At 48.2% G+C, this 22,902-nt stretch overlaps 1 protein-coding gene across 4 annotated transcripts in view; it reads right to left on the bottom strand.

The window, feature by feature from the left end:
• Window positions 1-9,691: 9,691 nt before the first annotated feature.
• RPS6KA6 (ribosomal protein S6 kinase A6) overlaps window positions 9,692-22,902 on the bottom strand; it is an 82,844-nt gene continuing 69,633 nt past the window's right edge. For 2 of the 4 annotated variants that reach the window (XM_073589911.1, XM_073589914.1), the window contains exons 14-22: window positions 16,213-16,337; window positions 16,009-16,134; window positions 15,463-15,552; window positions 15,225-15,386; window positions 14,499-14,660; window positions 13,959-14,035; window positions 13,629-13,746; window positions 13,411-13,551; window positions 9,692-12,630 (exon numbers count right to left, since the gene is read on the bottom strand). In XM_073589911.1, the coding sequence (XP_073446012.1) occupies window positions 12,505-12,630; window positions 13,411-13,551; window positions 13,629-13,746; window positions 13,959-14,035; window positions 14,499-14,660; window positions 15,225-15,386; window positions 15,463-15,552; window positions 16,009-16,134; window positions 16,213-16,337 (1,127 nt within the window). In that variant the 3' untranslated portion in view covers window positions 9,692-12,504. The remainder of the gene's footprint in view (window positions 12,631-13,410; window positions 13,552-13,628; window positions 13,747-13,958; window positions 14,036-14,498; window positions 14,661-15,224; window positions 15,387-15,462; window positions 15,553-16,008; window positions 16,135-16,212; window positions 16,338-22,902) is intronic. The other 2 variants (XR_012234882.1, XM_073589913.1) reach the window with 2 other exon arrangements.

Raw genomic sequence — 22,902 nt, 5'->3', positions numbered from 1 at the left:
GACTATTAGCACCTATCGGGAGTGGATGCACCAAACTAAAGACTCAAAGAGCCAAAAAGGAGTGATTCGATAGGGAGGGAATATAAGGGTGCCGTCATCGGTTATGAAAAAAACATGTTACCGGTAAGTAATACCTGTATTTTTCAGTCACCCATGACGGCACCACGAGAGAATTAGAGACTTATATTCTTTAGGGAGGGACTACAGCCTGTAGAACCATACTCCCAAACATGAGGTCAGAGGAGGCCGATAAATCTAGCTTGTAGTGCTTAAAAAAGATGGACGGCAAGGACCATGTGGCCACCTTACAAATCTGGTCAGTAGAGGAGTCTGCTTTCTCCACCTTGGATGCAGCCACAGCTTGTCGAATGGGCTTTTATACCTTCAGGAATGGCCCTGCCTGCACTAACATAGCTTGATGGCCTCCCTAACTCATCTTCCTAGAGTCCGTGTAGATACTCTAAGGCCTTTCCTAGCTCACTGAAAAGATACAAATAGGGCCCCTTTGCTTCCTCAAGGGTTCTGTTACTTCTAGATACCGCAGTAAGCACCTCCTGATGTCTAGGGTGTGCAGCGTCTCCTCCTTCAGATTACTGGGATTGAAACAAAAGGATGGCAACACTATCTCGTGACCTATGAAATCTGGTAACCACTTTAGGGAGATATGCTGGGTCTAATCTCAATTCCACTAGGTCTTCAATATTTTGAGTGTAAGGAGCCTGCGGGCTGAAGTGCCACCAGTAGGGATGTTTTTAGGGATATTAGTTTTTCTGATGCGGAATGTAACGGCTCAAATGGACTCCCAGTGCATTGAACACAAAATTTACGTGGGTCCTACTTGAAGGGACTGAACACTTTCTATTGCAGGCCTTAATAAATCTGGAAATCCATCTATTCCTTACTAGGTCGGCGTTATACAGGGCCCCCAGGGCCGAAACCTGAAATTTAAGGGTACTCAAGGAGAGGCCTAATTCTAGGCCTTTCTGTAGGAACTCTTGTATTGATGTAACTGGAGCCTCCCCCAGTCCTGTCCCTGAGAAAGATAGGAACCATCGCCAAATTCTCCCATAGATTTATGTGGTGACCAATTTCCTGCTACTAAGCAGGGTAGAAATTAACATAGCTGAGAATCCCTTCTCTCAATATTGATCGCTAAAATTCCAGGCTGTTAAATGCAGCCTGGACATCTGAGGATGTAGAAACGGCCTCTGTGACAATAGGTCCTGATCCTCTGGAAGGACCCATGGATCAGACATAGACACTGTCCTCAGCCAATAAAACCACAGCCTCTTCGGCCAAAACGGAGCCACCAGGATGATCCTTGCCTTGTCTTCTCGGATCTTTCTCAAGACAGCCGGGATGAAGCATATTGGAGGGAAGGCATAGAACAGTCCTGGGGTCCATCTCATCTTGAAAGCGTCCACCATGAGGGGACTGTCCCCTGGATTCAGAAAGCAGAATTTTTGGACCTTCCTGTTGACTTTAGAAGCAAAAAGGTCTATTCATAGGCGACCCCACATCTCTATTATCTGCCTGAACACGCTGTCCTTCAAAAGGTAAAGATGATCTTCTTGAAATCTTGGATATCGCTACATCTGATTTTGAGGCTTTATCCCAAGAGGAAGAAGCTTCCTCTTCAAAGGTGTACTTCATTTTAAGGGAGGCAAACCCTTGTCCTTTCCTGTCCGGTCTCTCCCACTCCCTCTTAATGAGATTTTGTATGTGCTCGCTCACATGAAGGTTCTGTGCTTTTTCTGTCCCAGGCCCCCGAACACTAAATTGTGCTCAGATTTCTTTGTTTTCTGTTCCACTAGACCCCATTGTAGATCGTATGGCCTTCACCAGTTTATCTGTCCCTTCTACAGGGAAGCAGTGACTGTCCTCTGTGCTACTGTCTGAAGAACTGGTCTGGTCAGAATCCCAAGGGTCCTCTTCCCCAGACCCCAAAGATTCTTCGAGTGTTGAAAAGGATAGTCTGGATTTCCCATCCCTACTCCTTTTATCCTCTGGAGGGCCTAGTGCAGTAATAGTCTTTTGCACCTCCGATCTAATGAAGCTTCTTAGGCTGGCCAGGAAGCTAGGGGATTCCCCTGAAATTGTCTTTTCAATACAGTCCTGGCAAAGATTCTTTGCCCAAGACCTATCCAACTGTTGTCCGCAGAGGGGGCACTCCCTATTAGACTTAGACCTGCATTTCCTAAGGACTCCCTAACCCCCGCCCCACAAAATAACAGCGGAGGAAAGACAACAAGAGAGAAGGAAAATCGAACATTAGTCTGCTGTACTTTCTCGTAGCTCATTCACCACTCGGACACTTTATACAGGTACAAGATACGGAGGCTGGATGACGTCGGAAAGATCCCCCTTGGAGACTGCAGATTCCTCCGTCCTGGCATTGTAATGGCCGTCCGTTGTACCCCGTGCGCTGGCCGAGTGGCCCCCACACTGCTGCTGGCTCAACGAGGCTACACGGGTGCTTGCTTCCTTCTTTCATGAGGACGTGGCGGGTAACTGCTCCATGGCTGCTGGGGAAACTCCTGTTGATCCTGCTGACGTGGTAGCTGAAGCTGCTCAGGCGACTGCTGGGCTTCCATCCCGACACCACCATCTGCCTGCCGGCAGGGTCCCTTTTCATACTTATATGGGACAGCCGGTCCACACTACCTCTGGTACCGACCCTTTCTGCGGAAGCCATCATTATTCACTTCCGGGACGCACAGCTCACACCGCACGTCATCCGGCCGCGACTTCCGGTGCGCACTCCAGTGCTGGCCCCACCGTGCTCTCACCCATGGAGGAAGCCCTGCCATCCAACAGTTGAGGCTCCACCGCTGCTTGGCGGTCCTCCCACATACCTGCTCCGTGGCGCTACTGGCACATGGCAGCTGCTGCTGACCCCCATCCAGACCGCCCCAGACATTCTCTTGACATGATTTCACCCAGCACACCGATGTGCACACGGGCAGTGTGGCCAACAAACGACAGCACACACTTGCTCAGGGAGGGCACCCTGCGGGGACCTCCGTGGAGCACAGTGGCTCAGTTGATAGCACTGCAGCACTGGAGTCCTGGGTTTGAATCCCACCAAGGACAACATCTGCAAGGAGCTTGAATGTTCTCCCCATGTTTGTGTGGGTTTCCTCCGGGTTCTCTGGTTTCCTCCCACATTCCAAAGACATACTGATGGGGCTGACAATCTAAATTCCCTATCAGGGACAGTGATGATTATGTGTGCAAACTGTAAAGCGCTGCAGAATATGTTAGCGCTATATAAAAAACAGGATTTTTTTGGGTTGCTTACCATAAAATCTGTTTCTTGTAGCCTTCATTGGGGGACACAGAGACCATGGGTGTATGCTGCTGACACTATGCACAAAAAAAGGTTAGCTCCTCCTCCGCGGTGTACACCCCACCGACCGGCAGGGAGTTCCTCAGTTAGTGAGAAAGCAGTAGAAGTAACTGTATAGATTGAAAACAGAACAAACAACTCAACTGTAACCAATCAACCAAAATAAGAACAGGAGTTGTAGAACATGGGAGGGTGCTGTGTCCCCCAATGAAGGCTACGAGAAACAGATTTTACAGTAAGCAAGCCAAAAAATCCTGTTTTCTCGGTCGCCTTATTGGAAGACACAGAGACCATGGGACGTCCCAAAGCAGTCCCTGGGGTGGGAAAACAAACTTCCATCAGGTCAACGGACTCACCACCGCAGCCTGCAGAATCCTCCTACCTAGGCTGGCGTCCGCCGAAGCGTAGGTGTGGACTTTGTGAAATTCTACAAACGTGTGAACCGAAGACCAGGTTGCAGCTTTGCAAAGCTGCAGCGCAGAAGCCCTGTGGCGTACCGCCCAGGAGGCACCCACTGCCCGGGTAGAGTGCGTTCTGATCCCTGGAGGAGCCACTCGATGCTTAACTCAGTAGGCCTCCAAAATTGCTGATCTGATCCAGCGAGCAATAGTGGCCTTTGAAGCTGGGTGACCTTTCCACGCTCCATCTGGAATGATGAAAAGAGACTGTCTTTCGCAAGGAAGTTGTCCTAGATAGATAGACTCATCGCCCTGACCAGATCAAGCTTGTTCAAGGACCGCTCCCGAGGATGAGTTGGACTCGGACAGAAGGACGGAAGAACAATATCCTCATTGAGGTGGAAAGAGGACACCACCTTAGGAAGGAAAGAGGGCAGAAGCCGCAGAACTACATTATCCTGGTGGAGTACCAAAAAAGGGGAGCGGCAAGAAAAAGCTGCCAATTCCGACACACGCCGGATGGAAGTGATGGCCACCAGAAAGGCTACCTTCCAAGAAAGGAGAGAAAGGGAAACATCCCTGAGAGGTTCAAAAGGAGGACCTTGCAGAACCTTGAGAACCAGATTAAGATCCCATGGATCTACGGGCGCTCGGAACGGAGGAGGCATGTGAGCCACGCCTTGAAGAAAGGTTTTGACCTGAGGACGGGAGGCCAACGTCTTCTGAAATAAAATGGACAGCGCCGAAACTTGACCCTTCAAAGAGCTGAGGGCAAGCCCCGCATCCAGCCCTGCCTGACGAACCGCCAGAACCGAAGGGAGCGAAAAGCACATGGGGGCGATGTCATTGGCCTCACACCAAGTGAAATAGGCCTTCCAGACACGGTAATACATTTTGGAAGATGATGGCTTTCTGGCTTGGATCATGGTCTGAATTACTCGATCGTAAAATCCTGCCCGTTTCAAAACCTCGGTCTCAACAGCCACGCCGTTAAATTAAGCGACCGAGAATTGGGGTGGCAAATCGGGCCTTGAGACAGATCTGCCCTGTCTGGAAGCTTCCAGGGGGCGTCCGCGAGAAGATTGACAGTGTCCGCAAACCAAGACCTTCTGGGCCAATTCGGGGCAATGAGAATGACTGGGATTCCTTCTGCTTTGATCTTCTTCAACAGTTTGGGAAGAAGAGGCAGGGGAGGAAACAGGTAGGGGAGCTCGAACTGCGACCAAGGAGCAGCCAGAGCGTCGGCGCCCACTGCCATAGGGTCTCGAGACCTGGATACAAACTGTGGGACTCTCCTGTTGAGGCGAGACGCCAGCAGGTCTACGTCCGGGGTTCCCCACCGACAGCAGAGCAGATGAAACACCTCCAGATGTAGGGACCACTCTCCCGCCGCGAGACCCTCGCGGCTGAGAAAATTGGCGGCCCAGTTGTCTACGCCGAGAATGTGTACCGCGGAAATTGTCGGCACGGAAACCTCTGCCCAATGAAGAATCTTGGACACTTCTGCTAGGGCTGAGACACTCCGTGTCCCTCCTTGGCGGTTGACATATGCCACCGCTGTGGCATTGTCTGTCTGAATCCAGGCAGGCCCGAGGAGCCTCTCCCAGTGAACGAGAGCCAGATGAATCGCTCGTATCTCTAGGACATTGATCGGCAGAGCTGATTCCTGAGACGACCATCGACCCTGAACATTGTTATTGCGGAACACTGCCCCCCAGCCGAGGAGACTGGCATCCGTTGTTACAATCTGCCAGTGAATGGGAAGAAATGACCGTCCCAAGGAGATGAGAGGTGACATCAACCACCAGTTGAGTGACCGTTTGATCCGGCATGAAAGACGAACAGGATGATCCAGGGACAGAGCCGACCTGTTCCACCTCGACAGGATGGCGTGTTGGAGAGGTCTGCCGTGAAATTGGGCAAAGGGAACTGCCTCTATCGCCGCCACCATCTTTCCCAGGACCCTCATGGTTGTTCGGAGGGACGGCAATCGTGTGATCTGCAGCGATCGTACATCCTGCTGCAGTGAAAGAATCTTCTCTTGTGGGAGAAAGACCCTTTACCGACAAGTGTCGAACAGTAGGCCCAGAAACACAAGACGTTGAGTAGGAACCAGACAGGACTTTTTCCTGTTGATGATCCACCCGAAATTGGAAAGGGTGTCTAGGACGATCGTCAGACTTAGGCGAACCTGTTGAAAAGAGGGAGCTTTGATCAGAATGTCGTCGAGGTACGGAAAAAGAACGAGACCTCTGATCCTCAACAAGGCCATCAACGCAGCCATGACCTTCGTGAATACTCTGGGTGAGGTGGCGAGACCAAAGGGCAGCGCGACGAACTGGTAATGTTCCTGGCGAATCGCAAAACGCAGGAACTTCTGATGTCCGGAGAATATGGGAACGTGTAGATAGGCATCTTGGATGCCTATTGAACACATGAATTCCTGCTCCTCCATGGAAGTGATTACCGAACGAACAGACTCCATCTGGAAGCGGCAGACTCTTTTGTTGAGTAGCTTGAGATCCAAGATGGGTCGGACCGCCCCGTCTTTTTTCGGCACCACAAATAGGTTCGAATAAAACCCAGTAAAACGCTCTGCCCCGGGAACGGACACAATCACCCCGGAACGGAGGAGAGAGGCGATGGCTGTAAAGAACCCCGGAATCAAGGCTGGATCTTTTGGAGGACGGGATTCGAAGAAACGATCTTGCGGATGAGAAACGAACTCTATCTTGTATCCTGACGATACAACCTCCCTGACACAAGCGTCCTCCACTGAGGCCAGCCAGACGTCCCTGAAGAAAAGGAGTCGACCTCCCAATTGGAAGGGACCCTCGGAAGTCTGACGATAGTCATGCTGATGTGGACCGTCCAGATCTGGATCTGGATGGTCTGCCCTGGGAAGAGTGTGATCGCCAGGAGGGGGTGGGTCTGAAGGAAACTTTCTTTCTATCCTGGCGTGCCTGCAGTCTTTGTTGGTTGGAGAGGTTCTCCGCCGTATTGAAACGGCGGAAAGCCCGAAAGGGACGAAACTGACGCCTTAGTGGAGGTCTGCGAGGCTTCAACTGAGGGAGGAGGGAACTTGTGCCTCCGGTGGCGTCCTTAATAATCTGATCCAATTGGGATCCAAAGAGGCGCACTCCCTGAAAAGGCAGATTAGTAAGAGACTTCTTAGAAGACAAGTCCGCCTGCCAGGCCTTGAGCCAAATCGTACGTCGGATTGCCACTACGTTGCTTGACGCCTGAACTGCGCAGGATGCGGCATCCAAAGAAGCAGAAAGCAGATAATCCCCCGTATGGGAGATCCGATTGGCGAGATCAGCCAATCGCTCTTGTTGTGCTTTATCTAGGATGCCCTTACGAAGATCCTCTGCCCAAGTAGCTATGGCCTTTGCTGCCTAAGATGAAGCAAAGATTGGACATACCGCCACTGAAGCCGCTTCAAAGGCAGACTTTGCTAGGGATTCTATAATCCTATCATTAGAATCCTTTAAAGACGCCACACCTGACAGCGGGAGAACTGTGTTATTAGAAAGTCTGGACATGGGTGGGTCCACCGAGGGAGAAGCAGACCAGTTGTCCGTGAGCTCTTTGGCAAACGGGTACAGCACGCCGAGACGCTTTGCTCTTTGAAAGCGTCTGCTCGGATCTTCTCTTTCCCTGGTAAAAATCTTTCCAAACTCGGAATGGAAAGGAAATACCCTGGAGGGTGTTTCCGCCCATCTGAACGAAACCTCCTGATCTGAGGATTTCGCAGGGGAGTCAGCAATGTCGAAGGTATGGTGAATCGCTGCAATGAGGTCCTGCACCGTAACCTTCATATTCGCATCCTGGTCCGAATCCAGCTCTAAAATCCCCTCAGATGACCTGTCCAAGAATGCTTCACCTGACTTGGGAGAGGAGGCCCGGGAAGGAGGCTGCTGAGAAGGGCTATGTGGTGAGATAGGACGAGGAGAGGATTCCGGCTGGAGATCCTGCCTGGGTCTTTTGCGACTAACACTGGCTGGCTCAAATGGAATCTCTTGAGACCTGCTGGACCCTGCAGAAGTGTCCAGGGGCAACTTATCAAGAACGGCTACTAGGGACTGAGACACCCTGGTGAGATCTGCCACTGATTGTGATAGAGACGAAGCCCAGCCAGGCATGGGGGGGTTCACTCTCACATGGGGCCATAGATTGCTCCTGAGCAGCGTCAGTCTGAATTGGATTGCTGCAGTCTAGGCAGAGGGGAGTGGACTGACCTGAGGGAAGTTTGCGATTGCAAGAACATGCAAAGAACTTGACTAGAGTGCAGGAGGGAGCCGTAGGGCGGGTGCGATCAGATTTAGAGTTAGACATAGTGAGTAACTGAGGTAGTGCCGGGAGGTTGGGGGACAGAAGGCAGAGAAGGGTGTCAGTCTGCAGATGCAGAGCTACTCACGGTGCGGTGTCCCCAGAGACGATGCTATCAGACTTGTCTGCAGATGCAGGTCAGAAGAGAGCGATATCCGGCTGACAGAGAATGGCGACCGGCTGAGAAGATGGCGACCGGCTGAGAAGATGGCGGCCGCCTGAGAGGAACAGGGAAAATGCGCGCTTCCATGGGAAGAAGGGTGGAGCTAACAGCCGGGCTGAAATAGGCACCGCCCGCTGGCCAAGAACAGGCTGGGGAGCAAGAGAGAGGCGGTGGGAGGGCCTAGAACGGGCGGGAGAAGCCCGCTTAGTAGAAAGGGGCGGGGGGCGTGGCCGCGCCGCTGAAGTAGGCCCGAAATGAAGCCGGGGCCTAAATTAATAGCGGCGGCCGCCTGTCAGCACGGGGTCGGCGCGGAGGTGCCGCAGCATGAGCGCTGCTGTGAAACATCTGTCAGGAGTGAAGGGAACGGGCTGTGAGAGCGGAGGCTGCCTAGAGGCGCGGGATGGCCGCGGGTGTCCGCAGCGCTACCGTATCTCTTCTCCAAGGAGAATGCTGCAACCGAGCCAACTGAGGAGGAGGCGAATGGGCCCCAATACTTAGCCGTCCCGGGCCCGGATTCCTGTCGAATAAAGGCACCTTGTTCCTGAAGAGTGTCTGTGTCTCGTCCAACCGACAGGCTCTGTGGTAGGCGAGTGGGTGGGAGACGGACGACAAGGACCCTTAGAATCGCTGACACATCTTCGTGTTGGCGTCCGCCTGGAAGGCTGCTGGTCCTGCCACGGAGAGCTGCGAGGATACGGGGTGACAGTACACGCCGTACTCACAGACTCCTTGTGGGAGTACAGATGTGACTATTCACTCTGTATCCCTCCGGAAAAAACCTGAAAAGAAACGACGCACAACGAGGTAGATATGGGTCTAATCAAAGACCCGTGTCCACCTCCTACTGACACTAAGTTAAACTGGGGAAATCCCTGCCGGTTGGTGGGGTGTACACTGCGGAGGAGTTAACCTTTTTTTTGTGCATAGTGTCACCCTCCTAGTGGCAGCAGCATACACCCATGGTCTCTGTGTCCCCCAATAAGGCGAACGAGAAATAAAGATTATTATTATTATTACCGGTACCTGGCCACGGCCACAGTAGACCAACGCCTGCCAAACCCCGACCGTCCCAGGCACCGCAGATCTTACTGAGGGTTTCCCCATGAAGGACAGGAAACAAACTGATGCCGAGAGGAGCCGTCCTAAAAGTTTCCTGTCCCTGAAGGGCGGATCCCCTCTCTCGTGGTGCGTCATGGGTGACTGAAAAAACCTGCTGACAGATTCCATTTGGGAGCTACAATAAATTGCATATTACCGGTGACAGCATCTGATCGTATCCATCACATACAGAGAAAGGAGTTACATTTCTTACCTCCTGTCCATTTATACGTGGTTTACACAGGGTGTGAAGATTTGCTGCCAGTCCTGTGACCTGAACAGCGGAGATGAAGACTCGGGAACATCAGGACATTTGTTTGACAGTATTAACAATACACAATAATACAGATGTCGGGATATTTTTTTAATTTTTATTTTTTTTTAACAAAAATAATTTATGTTGCGTTGGATTTTCCTGCATCATGCATGAAAAAGGCCATAAAATAAAAAACACAGGCGCGGGTGTCCTGACTGCTCTATCACAAGACGTCTTTATACAAACATGGCACAAGTCGGGGCCGCCACCGCCGGCGTTGCAGGAGGAGTATGACCGTTTCTAATAACCACGGACAAAAGCGCTCTGTCCCGTCATTTCCAGCGAATAATGTAACAAAGCGACGGCCGCCACTGATGCAGGCAGCGACGCTGCGCGCCCAACACCGAGCATCTACAGACTACACACAGGAATCTACTGTACAGGAGGCCTGTCATCGGGGGGAAAGATACAGAACAGTGAAGAAATGCCACTCACCGGTGACAGCACGGAGGATAGACGCAACGTTGGCCATTGCGCCATTTCACTACACTAAACGCTGCTACTCACAGTATCGGAAGGCGCGAGAACGTCCCTACACAGAACAAACCTACAGACAGAAACAGCCCTTAATGTATCAACGTTCAAGTATCAAAAGTAACAAGTGTAACAGGAGATTTTGGCTCTTAAAGGGGCAGCACTAAACATTGGAATCTAAATCTGGACAGCGAAATGGTGACTGGGGTACTCTATATTTATCTGGAGCAGAGATTGTTGGGTTTTGTCACTTCAGGGGAAAACTCCAATATTAAAGGGAGTGTCACACGTTATACAGTCACTTACACAACTTCCCTCCTATCCAATCATACTTGTAGTGTAATTTTTACTTTCTTAGCTGCTGCTGGAAATCAGGGCACCGCTCTGCCCCCTCAATTACGTGCCACCCCTCATGTTAACAGCTCTTGCTTTCTGGAACGGATACCCCAGCCCTGCACATTGACACTGCAGGAGCCAAGCAGGGGCACTCTAATTCCTCTGTCTGCGATGGCTGATCACTGCACTAATCAGCAGTTTTCGGTTGTATCTCTGTAATGAGCTGCCGCGGGTAACAAGGATGATAGCGCACCTGCACTGACCGGGTAAACACACTAGCTCGGCTCCTGCAGTGTCAGTGTGCATGACCGGGTATGCAGTCAGGCAATGCTCGCCATAGGGAAGTAATCAATGTAAGGGGGGGTGTGCGGCACTGTGACTGAGGGGTTGGAGCGGAGCACCCGCCTCTGCATAAGGATCTAAGTGCTTTTTGTGGAAAAAGGGAGTGAAAACAGGGTGATCATCATCAGGACTAAGCCCCTGCAAACGACCATAAGAGTTAATTAAAATCAGTTTTGCTGGAGACAGTCCCGTTATCTTCCATAGAAATTGTCAGTCTGGGCGACCATTAGATACCAGTGTGATGGGTCGTGGTGCTAAATATGGAGCCACACTGTCTTCACTTCTGATTCACCCGACAGTACAGGCACCATTTTACGTATGTGTCGTACAGCATCGGTGTAATAAATGTGCCGAAGGGTTATGAGAGAGAAATAAGGTGGAATTCCTGTTTAAGGCGCCTACACAGTGTGGTTTAACCTCTTGTTTTCCCCTTGGCTCTTATCCCCACTGCTACACTGACGAGTTCATGAGCTGTGTGGGCAATGGCATAAATGATAGGATCGTTTTCAAAAAAAGGAGACTAAGAGGCAGACTGGGGTCCAGCGGCTCATGTTTGTGACTAAAAGGGACAAACTGGTCCTAAAGTGAAGGAAGCAAGCCAATCCTTGTACCCGCCACTCGACAGGTGCACAGAAACGTAAAAGCATGGCCCAAACCACTCCAAGCAAAATTAACGGCGCAATCTGACTTGTGGGTAGAACAGCCGACCCCGGGCACTGCACACCAACAACGCACCGAAGAACAAGGCAAAGACGAAGAACAAGAGATGAACCTTGCACAGGATATAATACATAGTGCACATTAGCTGTAAAGTGTTTCTCCCCCTCTTCCATCTGCAGCTCCACCATTTTTAAAAATGACAGAAGCGATTTCCTCGACCTCCCCCATTCGATCCCCCCACCCCGTGTTATTCCTCCCGTTTCCCACTCAGCACCTCCTTCCTCCACTGACATTTGGCAGAGATCCTCACTGTCCTCCTGCTTCCTCCCATCGTTATTATTTTGGTTCTTGATTCTACAAAAATATAAACTTTACCATCGAGGGTAAAATCATCTCCTGGAACCGAGAAAATAAAATAACATAAAAAAACAGAAATTTGTACAATTGAACGTGACGCACAACTTATATACAACCCTAGATAAATTAATGCACAGCAAATCCACGGCAGAGTCCAGGCGGTGGCATGTGGCCCGGGAACTACCAGCAGTGCAGGCCTTTACAGCAGGGAGTAAAGCACTTGTATCGGTAACCGGCAGCGGCCGCCGCCCCTAGGATTTCCTAACGACTACAGCGACAAGGTGAACACAGTGATAGCCAATAGAATAAGTTATAGTGTCTGGGCCGGACCGTGCCCTTCCCCCACAGTACAGGATTGATGGGTTGTGAAAACTTGACATCCCCGTCTAATCTGCTGAACACTGATCCAAGTCACCTCCAAGAGACAGACTCCATATTAAGAGATAACGGGCAACCTCCAGCCCCGATCCTTTACATGTGCGCGGTCTGGCTTGGAATAAACGCAGAATTTACAGCATCTTGATGAAGGTGTAGTTGTCAGGTGAGGAGTTGTCAGCGCGGCCCTGTGTCGTACCCTGATAATAAAGTAATAATGAAGCACAGTATGATCCTCCCTGGAGACCTGTACAGAATATTCAAGTAATCGGGATCCTCGTCCCTCCTCCATGGCTCTGCTGCCCTACAAGTCCATTGACGTTCGCTTTTTCATGCTGCGTCTCTGGGCTAGATTAGAGGCGGCGACTGGCTCCAGGAGGGGTTGAAAAGTCTTGTGGTTCAGCGCAGAGTATGTGGCGGCCATGGCTCCCTGGAATGGGAAAAAAAAGTTACGGTGAGGTCGCTGACTATCATCCACAAATATGCAGGCAACTCCGGAAGCTTCAAGCTCCCGCGCACACGACCTGGAGAAGAGAATCCTTGGAAAGGACTGAATGATCTTGCCCCTGCAGATGTCGTCGATACCCCTCTATAATTGCCATCCATGACAATTTCTGTAACTGCACCAATAAACTTGATGTAAACATGGAGGCTTCTAGACAACACCACATTCGGCCTCTCAGAATTGAACAGGTAAGATGGTACAATAATGGTTTTTGGGCCTTAATTACCAAGACAATTTTAGCTATAGTCTCCTCTTGTCAGCAAAACTTCTATAACTTTTATTTTATGCTCTTAAAGGGGGTGTGCACAAAACAAAAAGTGTCACCAGTGGCACAAAATGGATAACACACAAAAGCAGCAATACTCTCCTCACTGCTCCCCTTCTACCATGTGGTCTTAGCCGATCACTGGAGAGGCAACTCAGCCTGATTCGCTTAGCAAAGTTTTGTGCCATTTTTCTGGGAGGCCAGGCAGCGCCACAGAGCGAAGGGAGGCGCAACAAAGCCGCCACAGAGCAGCAGAGGAACAGTAAGATGGCAATTGTGTATATTTTTCTTCTAAGCCTTTAGCACATTTTACCCTCTGGGCTGGACCCTAATTTTTTAGTCTATTTTGTAGCTCATAGGGCATACTTTTTATTATAATTTTCACATTGGGACACAGCATCAATCAGTCCTGCGTCCCCTGTCGCATGCTCAGCCGTTACCTTGACGAGGTGGGGGGCATCCTGTCGGTTGAGCTGGTAATGGGGGAGCTGGTCCCGGCAGGCGATCCAGGAATGCTTTAACACCTTCTCGGCGGTGTATCGCTGATGTGGATCCACGTGGAGCATGTGCGACAACAGGTCCTTACATCAGGAAGAAACCGATTCAGGTCACTCAAAGATAACAAGTCACTCATTTACCATTCCTGGGGTGCACTTACTTTTGCTGCATCAGACACAGTATCCCAATTCCCACCACTCAGGGAGAAATTCCCACTTCCTATTCGCAGTAGGATTTCCTCTGGAGTGTCATTAGGGCCATTCGCAAAAGGCGTGTACCTGTAAGAAGCACGAGGTGCTGATAACAGGGGAGTAAATATAAGAGCGCACCCAAAACACCACAGAGATCTCCATGCATGCCACACAAGATTACTGGCACCCTCCGGTGGTCATTCATCTGTAGTACAAGAATCTCATCACTTTATTCCACATGTCCCCCGTTATCAGAAACAACCTGGCTCCCCTGGGTTACCGTACAACACCATTCTTACCCCGCGAGCATCGTGTAGAGGAGGACACCGAGGCTCCAGATGTCACAAGCTGCGTCGTACCCCTGCCTCATCAGAACCTGCAAACAGGAGCACGTAGTCTCATCATCCGGAGCAAGAAAGTAATCCCGTCCTTCACAATATACATCACACTGACAGCCCAGGGTCGTATCGCCATTTACTGGACAGGATCACTGCTTGTTCCCCATTATCAGCCATTTTAGGGTGGGGGATGTGCTGGATATCATTGGTATAAGCAGCCCCTCATAGAGATCACTGTCAGTAATGGACGCTATGTAAAAAGCTGTTCAGTGCATCATCGATATTACACTGTGAACTGTGTGTGAGAGTAGTAGGAAAACAATGCTATGTCTGTCCCCCATACTTTACACTGAAATTTCGAGTTCTGACCAAAGCCAGGCTTTATGTGAGCTGATCACTGTGTAGCCACAATCAGGTGGTGCCTGCGGAGGTGGCTCAGCGAGACGGTGCTTATACTTGGCATTATTGTGTGCTCTGCTCCGTGTTTGCGGATTTTTATACCTCCGGAGCCACGAAGTTCGCTGTATAACATGGAGTCAGGAGGAGCCCGTTGTCGCCCCTCAGCTGCTTGGCAAAACCAAAGTCACATATCCTGATGGAGTCAGCGTTACTGGAGTCATCCATGTACAGGATGTTACTGGGCTTCAGGTCTCGGTGAACCACCTGCAGAAAGAAGTATGAAGAGGTAGAAAAGGGGGAAATTTAGGATACACAGCGCTGTGCAAGTCTGAGGCGTGTTTGTAACAAGTGCTGCAGAGTAAGAAGCTTCACACATAGAGGTGGAGGTGATGGGTATTCACCAGACACCGATGATTAAGGCGCCAGGGGGTCACCAGATACCTATGATGGAGGCGATGGGAGGTCACCAGACACTGATGAAGGAGGCGACGGGCAGTCACCAGATACCGATGACGGAGCGACGGGCGGTCACTATGTACCGATGATGGAGGCGATGGGTGATCACCAGATACTGATGATGCAGGTGACGGGCGCTTACCAGATACTGGCGACGGGCAGTTACCAAATACCGATGACTGAGGCAACGGACGGTCACCATGTAACGATGATGGAGGCGACAGGTGGTCACCAGTTACTGATGAGATTTACATTTCTCTTTTATCACTTCTATAGATGAAGTTCTTACTCAGCAGCATTGTTTCCACACCTGCCTAACACTTTTGCACAGCGCTGTATATAACACTGTAGGGAATTCAGTGCGGCTCTTACCCCTTGGCAGTGCAGGTAGTCCACAGTCTTGGTGATTGTGTACAGTACGGCGCCGGCCTCCCGCTCAGAGAAGAACTTCTGTCGAAGTATTCGATCCAGCAGCTCTCCCCCCTTCATCAGCTCCGTAACCAGGTAAACGTAGTGGCCATCATCGTCATACACCTGCCAAATTTCACAACACGGTGTCAGCGGGAAGATCCGAGGGGGACAGGACGTGACGACAACGATCAGCACTTACGTCCTTCAGGGTGATGATGTTTGGATGTTGTCCGTATCGCATCAGGATCTCGATCTCTTCCGATGGATCCCGCTTGCTTTTGTCTATGATCTGAAAGAGACAGAAGCTTTAAGGGTATGTGCATACGTTGCGGATTTGTCTGCGGATTTTTCCACGCGCAATCTGCAGAATCCGCAGGTCAAAAAGCCTGTGTTTTAACCTGTGGATTTACTGCGGATTTCTAGCGGATTTGGCCTGTGTGTCTACACCTGCGGATTCCTATAATGGAATAAGTGTAAAAACAGTGCGGAAATCTGCACAAAGAATTGACACACTGTGGAAAATAAACCACTGCGTTTCCGCGTGGAATTTTCTGCAGCATGTGCACAGCGGTTTTTTTTTCTCCACAGGATAACACTGTACTGTACACCGCATGGAAATCCGCAGCGGACGAATCCGCAATGTGTGCACATACCCCAAGAGGCTGATAACAGAACAACAGTATCCGGCTATTACAAATCATCCTTTGCATTAAGTATTTGCCCCCCCCCCCCCCCACACACACACCTTGACGGCGTACTCCATGTTCGTGGCCCTATGAATACACCGTTTGCAGATGGAGTAGGAGCCGACACCGATGTCTTCCTTCAGGTCATAGATATCTGTGAATTGTGCACGGCTCCCATGAAACTGCTGTGATAGAAGTAAAAGTAGAGTGAACTCTCAGCCAAGGTGCTGGTGACCGCACAGACCCAGCCTCACCCCCGTCACCTGTACGATCGGTAGGACGCTCGTCACAGAAGAGATTTTATGCTCCTCGATGGAAGAAGGTGCCACAAAGCTGAAGCCTTTGAAGAGCTGGTGAGCGTTGGCGCTGGGTGGGACGCCTGGGGAATCTGCAGGACAAGACGGAGAGGTCAGAAGTGTCTGCCAGGAAGTGCAGACAGAAGAACGAACATAGGGAAGTCTCGATCTGACCAGTGCTGGTCCTAAGGTTGCGTGCACACAGGATTGTGAGAATGACTGAAAAATCACTTAAAGCGAACCTGTCAGCAGTTATGGCCGCTATAAGGTGCAGTCACTGCCTTTCAGAGCTTATCTACAGCATTCTATAATGTTGTAGATAAGCCCCCAGTCCAACCTGAAAGATAAGAAAAATAAGTTTGATTATACTCACCCAGTGGGGGGAGGGCCGGTCCTTATGGGTGTCACAGGTCCGGCGACTCATCTTCTTGCGACGCTGCCCTCCTGCTTGCTTCATGGTTCCCCGGCATCGCGCTCCTGCGCAGGCGTACTTCTCTGCCCTGTTGAGGGCAGAGCAAAGTACTGCACTGCGCAGGCAAAGGTCAGAGAGGCCAAGCCCCTGCGCACTGGAGCACTCTGCTCTGCCCTCAACAGGGCAGATAAGTACACCTGCGCAGGAGTGCGATGCCGGGGAACCATGAAGCAACAGGAGAGCGGCATCGCAAGAAGATGGGCGGCGCCGGACCCGGTCCTTCGGCACCCATCGGACTGGACCGCCCCCCCCCCCCCCCATCAGTGAGTATAATAAAAATTATTTTTCTTATCTTTAAGGTCGGACAAGAGGGCTTATCTATAGTATTATAGAATGCTGTAGATAAGCCCTGAAAGGCAGTAGCTGTATCTTATAGCGGCAAAAACTGCTGACGGGTTCCCTTTAAACGCTTTGACCCCTTTGAGACTAAGCCTGTTTTCACCTTCCTGACCAGGACAATTTTTACAATTCTGACCAGTGTCACTTTATGAGGTGATAACTCTGGCGCTTCAACGGATCCAGGAGACTGTTTTCTCGTGATACATTGTACTTTATGATAGTGGTAAAATTTCTTCGATATGACTTGCATTTATTTGTTAACCCCTTTACCCCCAAGGATGGTTTGCACGTTCATGAACGGGCCAATTTTTACAATTCTGACCACTGTTCCTTTATGAGGTAATAACTCTGAAACGCTTCCATGGATCCCGGTGTTTCCGACGTTGCTTTCTCGTGACATATTGTACTTCATGGTGGTAAAATTTAATTCAAATAACTTGCGTTTATTTGTGGAAAAAAAACCAAAAAAAAAACCGGAAATTTGCCGAAAATTTTGCAATTTTCCAACTTTTAATTTTTATGCCCTTAAATCAGAGAGATATGGCACACAAAAAAACTTAAGTAACATTTCACACGTTTACTTTACATCAGCACAATTTTGGAACCAAGTTTTTTTGTTAGGAAGTTATAAGGGTTAAAATTTGACCAGCAATTTATCATTTTTACATCACCATTTTATTTTTAGGGATCACATCACATTTGAAGTCACTTTGAGGGGTCTATAAAATAGAAAATTCCCAAAAGTGACACCATTCTAAAAATTGCACTCCTCAAGGTGCTCAAAACCACATTCAAGAAGTTTATTAACCCTTCAGGTGCGTCACAGGAATTTTTTGAATGTTTAAAAAAAAAAAAAAATAAAAAATGAACATTTAACTTTTTTTCACAAAAAAAATTACTTCAGGTCCAATTTTTTTTTATTTTACCAAAGAGTAACAGGAGAAATTGGACTGCAAAAGTTATTGTGCAATTTGTCCTGAGTACGCCGATACCTGATATGTGGGGGGGAACCACTGTTTGGGCGCATGGCAGAGCTCGGAAGGGAACGAGCGCCGTTTGACTTTTTCAAAGCAAAATTGGCTGGAATTCAGATCGGATGCCATGTCACGCTTGGAGAGTCCCTGATGTGCCTAAACAGTGGAAACTCCCCACAAGTAATCCCATTTTGGAAACTAGACCCAAGGAACTTATGTAGATATGTGGTGAGAACTTTGAACCCCCTCCTTGTCTGCCTCTGCCACGGGAACCTGCCAATACCCACTAGTGAGATCCAAGGTGGAAATCCCTAGGGATTCACAGAAGTTTATAACGTACAGTCGTACAATTAAAAATCATACTTTTTCCACAAAAATGATCTTTTCACCCCCAATTTTTATTTTCCCAAGGGAAACAGGACCCCAAAAGTTATTGTGCAATTTGCCCTGAGTACTCTGATACCCCATATGTGGGGGTAAACCACTATTTGGGCGCATGGCAGAGCTCAGAGGGGAAGCAGTGCCATTTGACTTTTTTGGCTGGAACTGAGATTGGACGCCAGGCTGCTTTTTGGAGCCCCTGATGTGCCTAAACAGTGGAAACCCCCCACAAATAACACCATTTTGGAAACTAGACACCCCCCCCCCCCAAGGACCTTATCTAGATGTGTGGTGAGCACTTTGAACCCCCAAGTGCGTCACAGAACGTTATAATGCCCAGGCGTGAAAATAAAAAAAATCATTTTTTCCCACAAACATGACCTTTTAGTCCCCAATTTTTTTTATTTTCCCAAGGGTAACAGGAGAAATTGGACAATAAAAGTTGTTGTCCAATTTGTCCTGAGTACGCTGATACCCCATATGTGGGAGAAAACTACTGTATGGGCACACGTCGGGGCTCGGAAGGGAAGTAGTGACGTTTTGGAATGCAGACTTTGATGGAATGGTCTGGGGGTGTCATGTCGCATTTGGAGAGTCCCTGATGTGCCTAAACTGTGGAAACCCCCCACAAGTGACCCCATTTTGGAACCTAGACCCCCCCCAAGGAACTTATCTAGACGTGTGGTGAGCACTTTGAACCTCCAAGTGCTTCACAGAACTTTATAATGAGCCATACAAATAGAAAAAAAATATTTTTTTCCACAAAAATGATATTTTTGCCCCTAATTTTTTATTTTCCCAAGGGTAAAAGGAGAAATGGGACTCCAATAGTTGTTGTGAAATTTGTCCTGAGTACGCTGATACCCCATATGTAGGGGTAAACCACTGTTTGGGCGCATGGCAGAGCTTGGAAGGGAAGGCGCACTGTTTGACTTTTTCAACGCAGAATTGGCTGGAATTGAGATCAGACGCCATGTTGCGAGAGCCCCTGATGTGCCTAAACAGTGGAAACCCCCCAATTCTAACTCCAACCCTAACCACAACACACGCCTAGCCCAAACCCTAACGGGAAAATGGAAACTTTCTTTTTAATTTTATTATTTTTCCGTAACTAAAGGGGTGATAAAGGGGGGTTTGATTTACTATTTATGGTGGGTTCCTATATTTGGCAGCTGTCATACGCTAAAAGACGCTTTTTATTGTAAAAATAGTTTTTGCATCACCACATTTTGAGAGCTATAATATTTCCATATTTTGACCCACCGAGTCAGGTGAGGTCTTATTTATTGTGGGACGAATTGACGTTTTTATTGGTACCATTTTCGGGGCACGTGACATTTTGTGATCGCTTTTTATTCCGATTTTTGAGACGAAGAATGAACAGAAACCAGCAATTCATGAATTTCTTTTGGGGGGCGTTTATACCGCTCCACGTGTGTAAAATTAATAAAGTGGTTTTATTCTTTGGGACAGTACGATTACAATGATACCTCATTTATATTTTTTTATGTTTTGGCGCTTTTATACAATAAAAAATTTTATATAAAAAAGAATTATTTTTGCATCGCTTTATTCTGCGAGCTATAGCTTTTTTATTTTTTCACTGATGACGCTGTGTGGCGGCTCGTTTTTTGCGGAACAAGATGACGTTTTCAGGGGTACCATGTTTATTCATATCTGTCTTTTTGATAGAGTGTTATTGCACTTTTTGTTCGGCAGTATGATAAAGCATTGTTTTTGCTTTTTTTAAGGGGTTCAATAAAGGGGTTAACTAGTGGGACAGATTTATAGGGCGGGTCGTTACGGACGTGGCGATTCTAAATATTTGTACGTGTATTTATTTTTTTATTTAGAAAAAAAAAAAAAGAATTTATTAGGGAATATTTTTTTTTTATTTATTTAGGAATTTAAAAAAAATTATTTTTACAAGTGTAAAAGCCGCCTCCCTGCAGGACTCCGAAGGCCCCCCCAGCCATATTGTATCCGGGGCCTGCAGGGAGGAGACCCTCGGAGCGACGCAGCACATCGCGTCGCTTCGGGGGTCTTAGGGAAGCATGCAGGGATCCCCCTCCCTGCGCGATTCTTCCCTATGCCCCCGGTACACTGCGTTCATGTTTGATCGCAGTGTGCCAGGAGTTAATGTGCCGGGTGCAACCCGTGACCGCCCCTGGCACATAGTGCGGGGTGTCAGCTGTGATAATCAGCTGACACCCGGCCGCGATCAGCGGCGCTCCGCTGATCGCTATGATGTACTATCCCGTCCGTGGGAATTAAGTCCTAGGTCACATGGACGGGATAGTACGTCCAATGGCAGAAAGGGGTTAAAAAAACAAAAATTTGGCGAAAAATTTGAATTCTTAAAGTAATGAGGGCCACTCGTTTTTCTTTACTTAGCTGCTTTTTTCTTGCCATAATACAAATTCTAACAGTCCATTCAGTAGGACTATCAGCTGTGTATCCACCAGACTTCTGCACAACACAACTGATGGTCCCAACCCCATTTATAAGGCAAGAAATCACACTTATTAAACCTGACAGGGCACACCTGTGAAATGAAAACCATTTCTGGTGACTACCTCTTGAAGCTGATCACGAAAATGCCAAGAGTGTGCAAAGCAGTAAACAAAGCAAAAGGTGTCTACTTTGAAGAACCTAGAATATAAGCCTTATTTTCAGTTGGTTCACACTTTTTTGTTAATTATATAATTCCACATGTGTTAATTCATAGTTTTGATGCCTTCAGAGTGAATCTACAATTTTCAAAGTCATGAAAATAAATAAAACTCTTTGAATGAGAAGGTGTGTCCAAACTTTTGGTCTGTACTGTATGTCGGTATCTCTTTCTTTGATGTGGGCGGTGAGCGCACATCTTTCCCGGGACATGTCCGCTGTTTTGAACAGCTGACATGTGCCCGCCATAGCCATGGGTGGAATCGCGATCCACCCGCGGCTATTAACTAGTTAAATGCCGCTGTCAAACGCCGACAGCGGCATTTAAATGGCGCTTCCGGCAAGTGCGCCGGAAATACACCGGTGACCCATGTCATGTGATCGCGGGTCAACGGTGTGTCGGCATGGCAACGCGAGGTTTCCTGGAGACCTCTATGGTTGTCAGTGCCGAATTTCTGTGAGCGCCACCCAGTGGTTAGCACTCATAACAAGTCAGTAATTCAGTTACATTAAAACCAGTTCAAATCATCCCCTTTCAAAAAAAAAAATAAAAAAATTTATATATATATAAAGCTCAAGTGTGGTATGTATGTATGTCCGGGATTGGCATCCGCACCGTCCCAGCTACAGCCACAAAATTTGGCACAGTCACAAGATGGGCACTGAACTATGGGAGGGAGGATATGTATGATGGTTATATGGGCACTGGACTATGGGATGGTGACTATATATGATGGGTATATGGGCACTGGACTATGGGATGGAGGATATGTATGATGGGTATATGGGCACTGGACTATGGGAAGGAGGATATGTATGATGGGTATATGGGAACTGGACTATGGGATGGAGGATATGTATGATGGGTATATGGGCATTAGACTACGGAATGGAGGATATGTATGATGGTATATGGGCACTGGACTATGGGATGGAGGATAACCATTATAATTTGTTATAATTAACCACAGTTAGTTACTATGCCTGGGCAACGCTGGGCTCTTCAGCTAGTTCAAAATAAAACAAAAATGAAATCAAACATATACATATTTGGTATCGCCAAGTTCAGAATTGCTGTAGATGAATAAGAAAATAGGATTAACCTGATCGCTAAACGGCGTAGACAGAAACAATTCAAAACGACAGAATTACGTTTTTTTGGTCGCCCTGACATTGTATTAAAATGCAGTAACGGGTGATCAAAAGATCTTATCTGCACCAAAATGGTATAATTAAAAACGTAAATTCAGCGCCCAGAAAATAAGCCTTCAACCAACTCGAGATTCAGAAAAATGGAGATGCTACGGGTCTCGGAAAATGGCACAATTTTTTTATTTTTTAAGCAAACTTTGGAATTTTTTTTCCACCACTTAGATAACAAAGAACCTAGACATATTTGGTGTTTATGAACTCGTAATGACCTGGAGAATCATAATGGCAGGAGGTCAGTTTTAGCATGTAGTGAACCTAGCAAAAAAAGCTAAACAAAAAAGAAGTGTGGGTTTGCACTTTTTTGCAATTTCACCGCACTTGGATTTTTTTTCCCCCGTTTTCTAGCACCTGACATGGTAAAACCAATGGTGTCTTTCAAAATTACAACTTATCCCGCAAAAAATAAGCCCTCACATGGCCATATTGATGGAAAAATAGAAAAGTTATGGCTCTGGGAGGGAGTGGAGCGAAAAACGAAAACGCAAAACTGAAAAAAAAAATCTGTGGGGTTAAACCTCTCAATGAATTCATTTAGAGGTGCAGTGATTATATTGACACCACAGGTGTGTCACAAACTTTTATACCATTGGGCAGTGAAGAAAAAATAAA

Source organism: Dendrobates tinctorius, unplaced genomic scaffold (assembly GCF_039654945.1).
Source record: "Dendrobates tinctorius isolate UK_male_01 unplaced genomic scaffold, ASM3965494v1 ptg000114l, whole genome shotgun sequence".
In the NCBI taxonomy this organism is placed as follows: Eukaryota; Metazoa; Chordata; class Amphibia; order Anura; family Dendrobatidae; genus Dendrobates; species Dendrobates tinctorius.
Note: the sequence above shows the minus strand (reverse complement) of the source record. Positions and strands in the feature narration are given on the sequence as shown.